Here is a 15,434-nt window from a genome sequence, read left to right as displayed (position 1 = left end):
CCATATTCGTATTCTACGCTCCTATATCTTTCATTTGATACCTATATTGTCCCGATCGGTTCACTTTTGTATTTTCCGATACCGAAAAACTATGTAGCCTATATTTCCTTCCAGACCAACCTACACAATATGCGAATATTTCGATACGGAACAAACAAACCGAGTCCCATACATGCGTGATTGGCTAATGTGCCCATTTTGGGCGTTTTTGTGGGGGTGGGGTGACCCCCTATACTTCGACATGAGTTTTTATGCCAGATTCGTAACTACTTCCTCATACTTTTCATTTGATACCCATATTGTCCTTATCGGTCCACTTTTGATTTTGGCTAAATGGGGAGGGTCTGCCCCCTTCCGAAATCAACAAATTATAAAGCCTATATCTCCTTCCTGACCATATTAGCAATCTACTCCCGAATACCTTTCATTTGAGTCCCATTGTCATGATCGTCCAAAAAACCTATTTTAAGGGGTTATGAAGTTGGGGCGGCCCCCCAATTACTTGGACCAAATTTTAAATATGAAATTCTTACTCTACTTTTGAATACCTTTCATTAGAATCCCATGTTGTCCCGATCGGTCCACTTTTATTTTTGAGTGGAGTTTTTGGAGCAAGGGGGAGGATCCGCCCCCCTCCCGATATCAAAAAATTTTATAGCCTATGTTCTTCCAGACCAGCCTACACAATCTGAAAATTTCAAGGTAATCGGTTCAGCCGTTTTTGAGTCTATACGGATCAAACAAATAAACCGACAAACAAACACAAATTGAATTTTATTTATAAGATATAAATACAAATACACCCAAAAGGTTTTTCAAAAAACAACATCTTACAGCAGGGGATAGAAAGCAAGGGGCACAACGTTGTTGTTGCATGTATTTGTGCTGTATCTGGGGACAGCAAGGAACAAATCATATTGAGGTAGTAGGTTGCCCAAAAATTGAAAAATGTTGGCATACATGTGCTGTTGTTGTACTTAAGATCAAGGGACAGCAAGGAACAAGTTATGTTTTGGTAGATTGTCACAAAGATTTAAATTTAAGGAAGTTTTATGAATGAGTTATTTACCAGTACGCAAACGGAGATATGTGTGTGTCATCAGTAGCATTGGAGCATAGTGCAATAAAACCATAAATATGGGAAACGGTAGATATAAGGAAGTTTCATGACTGAGATGCTGCCAAGTAGGCCAATGGAAATGAGTGCCTCAGTGGATGTTTGCAATTGTAAATTTTTCCATGAACATTCCGTTAAGGAACTGGGGCAATTTACAATTCATATTCTTTGGCATATCCAAAGAATGTGATGTCATGTGTACAAGGAAGCTGGTGATCAGGCGATTCGTTTTCAGTAATATTCCACAAAATTAAATGTTTCCTTCCAACATAATATCTCATGGTCATTAGCTGCACTCCATTTGGAAAACAATGCCCACAGTAATCAAAACACATGACCGGCCATAAAATACAAATAGAAATAATGGCATAAAATATATTTTTTTTCATTTCAGCAAATATTTTTTTCAATATTTTAGCAGATTTTGTTTGCTAAAATGCCAACAACATCATTCTGCTGATTTAGCAGTAATGCCTGTTTATTTTAGTAAACATTTTTCCTGTTTTTAATGAAAAGTTTCGTTTAGTTTATGGTTTTTTAGGTTTTCAAGTTTTTTTAGAATGCAAAATATGAAATTATTTTATATATTTAGAATTACATTTGCGCTTTCTGCCAATTTAAGGTTCCCAAGTAAAAAATGGACACATCCAATTATATCTGGCATCAGATATACTGGGATACGAATTTGTACGCGATTAAACAGATTCAATTGTATATAATAATATATAATTGGATCTTAAATCTAAAATTAAAAAAAGAAAGTTGCTGTTGCTTTTTTTCCTTTTTGTTCGTTTTACATTTCAATGTTTTTTTTTATTAAACTCTCGATTGCTAGTCACATGCGTTACCAACTCAGCCAACCACTTGCCTAAGATGTTCGCGGCTAAAGGTAAAGAAATACAATTGGTCTACTTTTAGAACAACTTTTGTGTTTAAAATAGCAGATTTTGTTTGCTAAAATTGCAGAAACATCGTTCTGCTGATTTAGCAGTAATGTCTGTTTTGCTGTTTTGAATGAAAAGTTTCGTTGAGTGTATGTGATCTAAAGGAGTTTTAATTTCTAAATGTAATGCGATTCCAGTATGCAAGATATGAAAAATATTTTTTTTATTTTGACTTACATTTGCACTTTCTGCCCAAGAAAAAAAGTTTGATATGGTCAGATCCAATCAGATATAATTGGATCCGAAAAATAGTTATATATATTGGAATTTAATTGTATTAAATTAGAGCTTATTATTGTATCCAATAAGGATACAATTATTGTAGATGCAATAGTATCTTGAATTTGTCCTAGATATAAACAGCCCGAGTAAACAAAGTTGATATGGTCCAATTATATCTGGCATCAGATATAATGGGATACGAATAAAGGGTTTTATAAAATTGTAATATATTGGATACAATTTAATACAATAGTTAGAATTGTATCTCGAATTAGTCCGCGATATAAACAGATCCAATCATATGTAATAATATCTAATTGGATCTTAAATGTAAAATTAAAAAAAGAAAGTTGCTGTTGCTTTTTTGTTTTGAGTTATGTTTATTTTTCATTTAAATTTTGTCTTTTTAATAAACTCATTTTTATGAATTTGGGTTTCCTCTTACTCTTTGTTGTTGTTTTAGCAGTGTTTTATGCACTGAGGCGGCATGCCTTGCCGATGAAGAACTCCATCGGGTCAATCCGATACGTACAACCTTCTGCTATGGGATTGCTCTTACTCTTTGTGTTTGGGTTGCAATCACATTCAACAAATCGTTCATGTGTAGAGTATTGAGCCCTTAAAAGGAGCATTTTTCATCCGATTTCGATGAAATTTGATACAGACCAATTGGATTTGTTGAGTGTAACGTCAGACGCTGGGGTCCTTCAAGGACAACATCATAAGGAACTTTTAGCAAAAAACGTCTATGGGAAAAAAACTTAGGACGAAAAACAATGAACAACCTTAAATTGGCGGAATTTGCAAATGTGATTAAAAATATTTTTAATATTTTACATTCTGTAACCATATTACATTTAGAAAATAAAACTCCCGTATATCATATATTACGAATTGTTATCACCAATCACATATTGATCAAATTAAAATAAAAAAATATCTCACGTTTTGAAAATGTGAAACTTTGTTAGTAAAATGCCTAATACTTTGGATTACTAATGTAAATATATTTTTTTGCTATATAAAGGGTAATTTTTTTAGGTTAGGATTTTCATGCATTAGTATTTGACAGATCACGTGGGATTTCAGACATTTCGAACCGAACACTGATTTTGGTAATAAAATTCAATGATTTGCAAGCGTTGCTCGTTAGTAAGTCTATTCATGATGAAATGTCAAAGCATACTGAGCATCTTTCTCTTTGAAATCTGAAATCCCACGTGATCTGTCAAATACTAATGCATGAAAATCCTAACCTCAAAAAAATCACCCTTTAGTTTAAAATTAAATAAATGCATTTCTACGTCAAAACACTGAAAGAACATAATTCAGTTATTTGTAGCGCAATATATACATACAGGGTGGCTGATGAAAGCCGCTACCAAAAAAAAATGTAATAACTTTTTTTCTATTTAATAATAATAATTTAATAATTAATTTAATTAATTAATTAATTAATTTAATTAATAATAATTTAATAATTAATTTAATAATTTAATTTAACATGAATAAAAGAAAAATGTATTCCATACACCGAAAAAAAAATGTAGCAATATTCATCATTGTAGCAATATTCATCAGCCACCCTGTATATATTGCCAAAAATATTATTATATCTGGGTCAGATGTAATTGTATGCAAGGTCAGATATTGTTTTGGGTATTATTGTATATAGCCGATATAATAATATCTGGTCCTATATCCAACTATATATATTACCAGATATAGTTATATATAGCATATAATTGGATATGGCAGATCCATTGGGATCTAATTAGATCCAACTTTATCTTATCCCAAATATATTTGGATCTAACCATATCAATTGTTTTTACTCGGCAGATCCAATTATATACAATAATATATAATTGCATCAGATTGTATGTAAATTCATATATAATTGGATCTTAAATTAAAAAAAAATGCTTTTGTCTTTTATTGTACGTTGTTTGTTGTTGTTGTTTTTTTTTTTGTTTGTTTCACGTTTAAATGTTGTTTTTTATTAAACTTTTATTTTTTACCATTTTTCCATATTAGTAATACCTTTACTTTTTGGCGCCAGTGGGGCTTGAATATGGGTCCTCTCGTTTGCTAGTCAGATGCGATACTAATTCAACAAATACTATTGGTCTATTTTTAGAACAAATAGCATCGTCTTTTGCTCCCGTAGATACTACTTATTTTTAGCCTACTCTTGAAAAGTAATTATAAATTTGTTTACTCATATGCCATCCATCGATTGTGGATGGCAACCTTTATTCAATTGCGTTGTCAGTTCACAAATTTATTGCAAATTAATTTGAATATGATTCCAGTAGGCGAGCTCTAAGTGTTGAAAAATTTTGGGTTTGAAGCAGCTAAAGAAAACCATTAAGAAGAGCAGCAAACGGCGACATAAAAAGGTCCTTTTCACGTTAATAAATAAAAAGATAGTTCAACATTGCTTTTAATTAGAAATAAAATATTTATTCATGGTATTTCACAACTTCTAGCATTTTTGTAGTGGTTTAGTAATTAGTTTACACATTTTCTTGCTGTGAGACTGCCGAAACACTATTACTGGCATCAATTGACAAAAGATGCCATATATATTAAAAAATTTTATTTTGATTGTGTTGTCAGACAACTACTCAACTTAACGTTGGTTGCTAAACTTAATCGACCATTACTCTTTATGTATGGGTTGCACTCACACCCAATATATCGTTTATGTGTAGAGTATTAAGCCCATAAAAGGAGCATCTTTTATCCCATTTAGATGAAATTTAAAACAGTGAGTTTTGGTAGACCTTTTTGCGAAAAGTAGTCCAGATCGGAACATATCATAACATATCTCCCGAAATAGAGTGAGAGTGAGCCCATGATAGGAGCCTTTTTCATACGATATTGATCAAAATTTAAACAGTGAGTGAACGTCATCCGATGCTCCATAAGAGGAGCATTATTAACCGATTTCGATGGAATTTGGAACACTAAGTTTGGTAAACCCAACATCTTTTTTATGAATGTGGTTCAGATCGGACCATATTTGGATGTTGCTGCCATATTGAACGATCCCCCAAAATAGTGTATTGAGTCCATACAAGGAGTATTTTTCATCCGATTTGATCGAATTTGAAACAGCGAGTGAAACGTCAGGCGCTGGGGTCCTTTATGAGTAACATCTGGTGTTCTTTTTGAATTTAATAATGAATTTTTAGGAAAAAGCGCTTTAGCAAAATAAAAACTTCGGACGAGAAACAATGAACAACATTTAATAAGCGGAATGTGCAGATGCAATTAAAAATATTTTTGATATTTTACGTTCTGTAAACATATTACATTTAGATAATAAAACTCTTATGTATCACATACATAATTGTTAACACCAACAATCACATGTTGATAAAATTTTCAAAAATGAAAAAATATCTCACGTTTTGTAATACTTTAGGATTACTAATGCCAATATATTATTTGCTATATAATTTCAAATAAAATATAGGCATTTCTACGTTAAAACACTGAAAGAACATAATTCAGTTATTTGTAGAGCAATATATACATATATATATAACCCAAGATATAGTTATATCTAATTCCAGACTGTAACAGTCGCCATCATCTTATTGGATACCTAAATTTAATCGCTTTGTTTATTTTAATCATTAATCGATTTATTTGTGTTAACATGTTTAAACACTATTTAAATGTTCACCTGTGTATTCGAGTTTAATTTTTTAAGGCTTGAGTCCATTTAAAATGTATTGGAATTGTACTGGAAATTTTATATTTATTCATTTTCTCTCAACGTTCCAACCTTTAAAATTGTAACAGTCCATTGCTTTATAAAACTAGGAAACACATTGTAACCATCATCATTCTATGACTTGCGTCTACCCAATAAAGAGCACATAATAGAAAAGCGCATATTTTTTTCCCTTTGGGAGTTTGGGCAATTGACTATCAAGTCAAAGTCAAGTTAAACAATAATAAACATTAATAAACCATATTAATTCTAGCCGTTGGCGGATCTGACGCTGGATCGTCTGTCCAAGCCTCGACTAATAAAATTCTATAAATTATAATATTTAGTGGACAACTAGGACATTTGTCTGGTTTTGACCCTGAATATTATATTTATATAAAATTATATTAATAAGGAGTCTCATCCTCTACATTGGCGCCCAACAATAAAAAACCTACAAAAGTCAAAGTTTGACTTTTTTCGTCCAAATATAAAACAACTGCTGCGAAGTTTTTTCAAATTGTTGATTTAAAATAAATAACCAACGCTGTTATTGAAGCTGTACTTCTACGTTGTGTTTTGTGCGGCTGCTTTGTGTTGTTGTTGTTGAATTAAAATAAGACATCATCGTACACGAAATTGTTGTTGTTAAAGTCTACAAAAAAGTCATCGCAGACAAATTGTGTTGTTGTTGTTGAAGTCCACGACATCATCGCGGACGAGTTTTATGTTGTTGTTGTTGAATTCCAACGAGACACCACCGCAAGTGAAGTTGTTGTCTTGTTTTCCTCTGGACCATGTTTGTTGTTTCATATCGGTCTGTTTCTACTTTGAGTGATATTATATCATTCCACTAAAGAGAGAAGAGAGAGTTAACTACAGAGGGGACTATAAGCAGGTATTCATTGGAATTTTGTGTTGAGTGGCTAAGTACAGAGTAACTCTGATGCTGATTCCCGAATCTCACTCAATTAAACAGTGGGACAGATAAATATTCGTACAATTATACACGTATTATTTTGTGAGAAAAGCCAATATGCGAAGAAGCCCACGTAACACACCTAAAAGTTCCCAAACTTCCAGCACGGGACAGCAACCGTCGCAAACGCAGAATATACTGGTTGACCAGGTTTCTTTACCGAATAACACCCAGTCTAGCATTCAAAGACCTGCGTCTGCATTGCCCGATTTAAACGACATTTTGGCGAATACACTGCCAAATGCTGCAACGGTCCCTAACTCAATAAATGCTTCGCAAAATATTACTCCAAGCGCTTCAAATGCGGGAAATGTGCAGCCCAATAGTTCAGTTAATATAACTTTAACACAGGGGCAATTTATGGACTTACTTGGCGGTTTGAACATAAGGCAGGAACCCAGAAGTACCTTTGCTAATTGCAGTGCTCGCTTTAGTGGCGGTAGTAATACTACTAAGGTTGAGGATTTCATTGCTACCATTTTGGTCTATAAGGACGCTGAACATGTTTCAGATTTTCTTGCTTTGACAAGTTTGCCTCTTCTCCTTGAGGGCTATGCATCCACCTGGTGGCAGGGAGTTAAGGATGAAGCCATGACGTTTGAGATGGCGATTGACTTGTTGAGAAAGGCATTTTCACCACCCAAGCCTGATTGGCGTATATTTGCTGAGCTCAATCAGGAAAAACAGAAATCCTTCGAGTCGACTGATGGTTTTATTTGCAGAAAACGTCGTCTTTTTGCCCAACTATCTGAGCGTTTATCGGAAAAGACGATGCTGAATATAATTTTTTCGCAACTTCTTATTTCGATTCGAGAAAGGATATCAAGGGAAAGCGTAAGCTCTTTCCAAGATTTACTGCAAAAAGCTAGGGAGGTGGAAATGTTAATAATGGAAAATAATGAACCTAAGCCAAGACCTACAGAATCGTTTGACAGACCCCCTCTTCGATGTTCATATTGCCGAAAAAAAATCATACAGCAGAGACGTGCTATAAGAAACTTGAAGCTGACCGTAAAGGGGTATCAAAGACAAAAGAAACAACTTTAAATTGTTATGGTTGTGGTGTAGCCGGATATTACAGGTCGAATTGTCCAAATTGCAATCAAAAAAATACTCTTAATAGTCCGGAAAAACTTGATTTTAACACAGTCCATACAAATGTAGTTGGAAGAAATGTACCTACCGTAAACATCAATATTAATGGCTTAAATGGTGAAGCATATTTTGATACAGCTGCTCGTACAAGTGTTGCTGGATACACTTTGTTCAAAAAGCTTAGAGAAAAAGAGGTAGAATTTCAAAAGGTTTCAGCAGAGATAATATTGGCTGATGGTATTCCACGAGAAGAGATCGTCCACTCCACAATTGTACACATCCTCATTGGAAAAAGATTAAAACGGATTAGGTTTATTTGTTTGCCTAAAGCAAAAGACAATCGTACACTAATTGGAATAGATTTTCTCGAACAAGCAGGAATCGTACTAGATTTATCCCAAAGAACTTGGTATTTTAAAGACGATCCAAATACCATATTCGAGTTCAAAATGAATGAGCCAAACTTAATAAAAGCTGTTCCGCTAAGTCAGGCAAACATTATAGAACACAATGCTGTCAATGATTTTTTCGATTGGTTTGAAAACTCAAACACATTGCCTACAAGTGGAGCATTCACACCAAAAAACGGCGATAATGCATCAATATATGATTACTCGCCAGGTGGAATAAACAAAATATTCGAGGGGAGTATTCCAACAGATTTAAAAGAATCCTGTGAATCAGATTTATTCCCACCTTTGAAACGGGTGAAGGTTATAGAAGGCGGGGAGGCAAAAAGAAAAGCATCATTTGAATTAAATGCATTTGATTTTAGACTAAGGGACCATGAAGGCGAAAACCTTTCCCAGGATGAAAGGCGGAAGCTAGAAGAGTTACTATCGGCTATGCAAAGCGTTTTTGATGAGAATAGAGATCCCATTCCTCATGTGGAACATTTTATAAATACCGGCGATCATCCACCTATCTCCTGTCCACCGTACCGAATTTCACCTAAAACTAAAGAGAAGCTAAAGGTAGAAATAGACGAAATGTTGGCAAAGGAAATTATTAAAGAGGAAGAATCCCCATGGGCGTTTCCGGTGATTCTCATTCCAAAGAAAAACGGTGCTATTCGTTTATGTGTAGATTATCGCAAGTTAAATGCCATCACCACAACGGATAAATATCCACTACCCAGAATGGACGATTTATTACACGCTGCCAAAACTTCGTCATATATGTCAACAATCGATTTGAAGATAGGCAGATAAAAATGGCTGATAGAGATAAGGCAAAAACAGCTTTCACAACACCCTTTGGCATTTATGTTTTCAACAGAATGCCATTTGGATTAAAAAATGCCCCAGCAACCTTACAAAGGCTGGTGGACAAATTTCGTAATGGCCTTCCCCAAATAACCATTTTAGAATATTTAGACGATATAATTGTATGCTCAAAAGACTTTGTTTCGCATATGGCAGATTTACAAAAAATTTTCGAAAGGATAAAAATATTTAAACTACAACTAAACCGAGAAAAATGTAATTTTTGCAAACCACAAGTAAAATACCTGGGCCATATCTTATCTCTAAAGGGGTTAGAGCCAGACCCAGAAAAAACGGCTGCTATTTTACTCAGACCACACCCAAAAAATTTGAAATAGCTGATATCATTTTTACAAACTTGTTCATGGTATCGCAGATTTATACCAAGTTTTGCCGAAATATCAAAGTCGCTATCCAACCTTACCAAGAAAGGCGTTATCTGGAAATGGACAGACGAGGAAAATAACGCTTTCAATAAACTAAAGACCCTGTTGGCATCTCCGCCTGTATTACAACAGGTTGATGAATCTAAACCATTCCAACTAAAAACAGATGCCAGCAGTTATGCGCTCGGAGCTGTTCTTCTCCAGGGGGAGAAAGAAAGTGAACATCCAATCGAATATGCCAGCCGATTATTACTTCCGGCAGAGAGAAACTATTCAACAACTGAAAGAGAGCCATTGGTTGTTGTATGGGCCGTTAAAAAATTTCGGGGCTACATAGAGGGGTCAGACATTTTAATTTTGACCGACCACCAACCGTTAAAGTGGCTGTTTAGCTTAAAGTCGCCTACTGGCCGTTTAGTGCGATGGGCACTGGAACTACAAACGTTTAACATCCAATTTGGATATACCCCCGGCCGCCAGAACGTGGTAGCGGATACACTCTCGAGACCTCCCTGTTGTGATAAGGAAAATGTAAACATAAAATGTGAGTGTTTCTCAATTGATATAGATTTTCCGCGACAAGGAGCTGCCCAGATAAGAAACGCACAACTTGAAGATGACGAAATAAGACTCATAATAAACACTTTTGAATCAAATGGCGAGAACATTTCTCTTTATACGAATCGTGGATACATGATGTTAGACGGCATACTATACCGATATTGTTCCGACCAAGATTCTGAAAATGGGCAACTTGTCGTACCAATGTTAATGCGCAAGGATATTTTATATCGATTTCATGATGCCACAACTGCTGGACATTATGGCATTGAAAGAACAATCAACCGTATTGCTCCCCACTACTACTGGCAAGGTATGAGATCAGAAATAGCTAATTATGTGAAAAAATGCAATGAATGTCAACGATATAAATCAACGAATTTGAAACCATCCGGTTTACTTCGTACTATATCCAGTAATCAGCGTTTTGAAGTGATTGCGATAGACCTTGTCGGACCTCTGCCACGCACTGCTCAAGGACATCAATGGATTTTAGTAATTGAGGATATATGTAGCCGTTGGGTTGAGTTATTCGCCTTAAAGGACGCAACAGCCGAAAATTGCTCAATAATTGTCCTAAATGAAATTGTATTGCGATATGGTGTCCCAAGGCGTATACATACCGACAATGGTTGTCAATTTATTTCAGCGATTATGCAGAAGATTACTTACTGTTTGGGTATTGTTCAAACATTTACACCGGTCTACCATCCAGAGGCTAATCCAGTAGAAAGAAAAAACCGAGATTTAAAAACCCAATTATCAATTTACGTCGGCAAAGAACACAATGCATGGAATTTAAGATTACCCACTATTCGGTTTGCAATGAATACATCAAAATGTGAAAGTACAGGTTACACAGCTGCGTATTTAACGTTTGGACGTGAACTCAGAAGTCCGCTGGAGGCCCACCACGATCTACGATCTATAATTATATCGGAAAATTTTATTTCTCAGATAACTCCACACCTTCTTAGAATTGCAGACACTTTAAAAAACGCAAGAGAATCTGTGGAAAAGCTGCAAGATCGAAATAAAAAATATTGTGACTCGAAACGTAGACCTCACCCACTATTTAATATTGGCGACAAAGTCCTTGTTTCGACGCACGTATTAAGCAACGCGAAGCAAAATATTACCGCCAAATTCATACCACGTAGAGATGGCCCTTATCAAATTATTGAGAAAAAGGGAACTTGTTATTCTATAGCCACAATGGATGTTCCCGAAGAGCCACTTGGAACTTATCACGCATCAGATTTGACCCCATATCAAGGGTCCTCAGATGATCCCATATATCCCATCAGGAAGCGTGGCCGCCCGAAAGCTAATATTGAATCAAGAACAAACACACACAACAACAGAGAGAGTTCCTATACTGCTGAAGCACAAATCAACGACAACACACACAACAACAGAGAGAGTTCCTATTCTGCTGAAGCACAAATCAACGACAACACACACAACAACAGACAGAGTTCCTATTCCGATGAAGCACGAATCAGCACATACAACGAGAATCATTCGGTCACATCTCGTACACACGCAACACTCACACACTGTCCTGACGAATGTAATACGATGGAAAGAAGACTTCGACCAAGGACATATAAAAAGGTTTAAACTATGTTCAGCCACATCATCGTGACGATTTCAGTGGCTGAGGGGGAGGCTGTAACAGTCGCCATCATCTTATTGGATACCTAAATTTAATCGCTTTGTTTATTTTAATCATTAATCGATTTATTTGTGTTAACATGTTTAAACACTATTTAAATGATCACCTGTGTATTCGAGTTTAATTTTTTAAGGCTTGAGTCCATTTAAAATGTATTGGAATTGTACTGGAAATTTTATATTTATTCATTTTCTCTCAACGTTCCAACCTTTAAAATTGTAACAGTCCATTGCTTTATAAAACTAGGAAACACATTGTAACCATCATTATTCTATGACTTGCGTCTACCCAATAAAGAGCACATAATAGAAAAGCGCATATTTTTTTCCCTTTGGGAGTTTGGGCAATTGACTATCAAGTCAAAGTCAAGTTAAACAATAATAAACATTAATAAACCATATTAATTCTAGCCGTTGGCGGATCTGACGCTGGATCGTCTGTCCAAGCCTCGACTAATAAAATTCTATAAATTATAATATTTAGTGGACAACTAGGACATTTGTCTGGTTTTGACCCTGAATATTATATTTATATAAAATTATATTAATAAGGAGTCTCATCCTCTACAAGACATAGTTATATATAGCATCAGATATAATTATATACAATTGGATATGGCAGATCTATTTGGATCTAATTAGATACAACTTTATCTTGTCTCAGATATATTTGAATCTGACCTTATCAATTTGTTTTACTCGGGTATATTATTTGCTTTATAATTTAAAATAAAATATAAGCAAACTCAAATTTTGCCCATGAACATTCCACTAAGGAAGAGGGGCAAACTTCTCACAAAATATTGGGTTGCCTAAAAAGTAATTGCGGATTTTTCATATCGGCGTTGACAAATTTTTTCAACGACTTGTGACTCTGTTATTGCATTCCTTCTTCTGTCAGTTATCAGCTGTTACTTTTAGCTTGCTTTAGAAAAGAAGTGCCCGAAATTTTGTTTACATTTGTTTGTTTGTCGTCAATTTTAATATGGAGCCCACAAAGGAGCATTTTCGTCATATTTTACTTTATTATTTCCGTAAAGGAAAAAACGCGGAGCAGGTTGCTAAAAAGTTACGAGATGTGTATGCTGATAAAGCCTTAAAAGGAAAACAGTGTCAAAATTGGTTTCGCAAATTCCGTTCTGGAGATTTTTCACTTAAAGATGAGCCACGTTCAGGTCGGCCAAATGAAGTTGATGATGACCAAATCAAAGCATTAATCGAATTGGATCGTCATGTAACTGAGCGTGAGATAGAAGAGAAGTTAAATATACCAAAATCAACCGTTCATTATCACATAAAAAGTCTCGGACTGGTAAAAAAGCTTGATATTTGGGTACCAAATGTATTGAAAGAAATTCATTTAACAAACCGATTCAACGCTTGTGATATGCGCCTTAAACGCAATGAATTCGGTCCGTTTTTAAAACGAATCATAACTGGAGATGAAAAATGGATTGTTTACAACAACATTAGTCGAAAACGATCCTGGTCCAAGCATGGTGAACCAGCTCAAACCACTTCAAAGGCTGATATCCACCAAAAGAAGGTTATACTATCTGTTTGGTGGGATTGGAAGGGTGTGGTATATTTTGAGCTGCTTCCAAGGAACCAAACGATTAATTCGGATGTTTACTGTCAATAATTGGAGAAATTGAATACAGCCATCAAGAAGAAGCGACCAGAATTGGTCAATCGTAAAGGTGTCATATTCCACCAGGACAACGCTAGACCGCACACATCTTTGGTCACTCGGGAACTTTTGATGCATCCACCATATAGCCCTGACCTTGCACCATCAGACTGCCATTTATTTCGATCTTTGCAGAACTCCTTTAATGGTAAAACTTTCGGCAATGATGAGGCTATAAAATCGCATTTGGTTCAGTTTTTTGCAGATAAAGGCCAGAAGTTCTATGAGCGTGGAATACTAAATTTGCCAGGAAGATGGAAAAAGGTTATCGAACAAAATGGCAATTATATATTTGATTAAAGGTCATTCTAAGTTTTATTAAAAATGCATTTACTTTCTTTTAAATAATCCGCAATTACTTTTTGGTCAACCCAATACTTGAAAAAATGCAAATGCATTGAAAATTTGCTCAAATTTTACTCAAATTTTTGCGAACACATATATGTAAAGTTACACATATGTAAAGTTCTTGAAACACAAATTTGAGGTTTATGTTTAAGGGTTTTCCATAATTTTGTCGATTTCAGCTGTGGAATTGCCGAATTGTAGGACTTTTGATTCTCAAATTACCCTTCCTATATGATGCTGAGATAAAAACAAAGACTAAATTGCAGAAATTTAACGGAAATTGTTTCCCAAATTATAAAAGAGGCCACCGTAGCGGTGGTTTTCCTCTCCTCATGCTGGCAACATTTGTGAGGTACTATGCCATGTAAAACTTCTCTCCAAAGAAGTGTCGCACTGCGGCGCGCCGTTCGGACTCGGCTATAAAAAGGAAGCCCTTATCATTGAGCTTAAACTTGAATCGGACTGCACTCATTGATGTGTGAGAAGTTTGCCCCTGTTCCTTAGTGAATGGTCATGGACAAAATTTGCAATTTGAATTATAAAAGAAAGGGTAATAAATTTATATATAACATATATTGGGGAACTAACCTCAGCAGACAAACATTATCTAGAATATTTATTTTATTAGATCGATGGTGCGTGAAGAAGCCATTATGCCATTAACATGTACATTTTGATCATAGTAGTCGAAATGCTTTTAGTGCGAGTGTTTATCTTTTATAGAAAGTACTTATCAAAATTTAGAGCGGTTAGAGTTTTTCAAAAAATAATTGAAATAACTTATTGTTTGATTGGCATTTTATATAGACAATTTTTTCGAATTCAATTAAAAAACTGACTGAATCATTTAATTTTTTAGTCCAATTAGTCCCAATTTCGATTGTTTTTTTTAATGTTCGTTATATTTTTTTCTGTGTAAGACCTAAAATACTCAACTGGACGTCATGTCGTCACGGGTTATCGTTAACCGATTACCAAACCGATATCAAAAGGAAAGAAATGGGGGTATGGGTTTCTCTTCATGCAAAAACAATGTTTCTCCGTTAGAGCATGGGACGGTCGTTGGTCCATACATTCTCTGTATTGTGACAACGATTATTAAACATTAAACGAATTATTTGTATCGCAAAAAAATGTACTTTTCTTCTTTACTATGTGTTCGATTTTAGGATGTTTTGCTAACAGTGGAGTTCCTGGTCTTTCCATACACCGATATAGATCACTTTTAAGTAAGGACAATACACCGTTCTCAGCCAGCACAGCAGCTGGACCCGTTCGTAGATTATGGAATTTTCTTGTGAGGCAAGATGAAGCTCAGGATGTGTTTATTAAAGTAATTTTCGGGAAAAAAATGGACGGCACATTTAAAACTCACAGTAACGCATATGATGTGGTTGATAATGGTAATGGAAATGGCTTTATT

General features: G+C 35.0%; 1 protein-coding gene across 1 annotated transcript in view; it reads left to right on the top strand.

The window, feature by feature from the left end:
• LOC106087131 (dmX-like protein 2) overlaps nt 1-15,434 on the top strand; it is a 552,769-nt gene that overhangs the window by 353,007 nt on the left and 184,328 nt on the right. Inside the window, exon 13 of the mRNA XM_059366477.1 lies at nt 15,181-15,414. Coding sequence (XP_059222460.1) covers nt 15,181-15,414 — 234 coding nt within the window. The remainder of the gene's footprint in view (nt 1-15,180; nt 15,415-15,434) is intronic.

This window comes from Stomoxys calcitrans, chromosome 4, assembly GCF_963082655.1.
Source record: "Stomoxys calcitrans chromosome 4, idStoCalc2.1, whole genome shotgun sequence".
Taxonomy (NCBI): domain Eukaryota; kingdom Metazoa; phylum Arthropoda; class Insecta; order Diptera; family Muscidae; genus Stomoxys; species Stomoxys calcitrans.
Note: the sequence above shows the minus strand (reverse complement) of the source record. Positions and strands in the feature narration are given on the sequence as shown.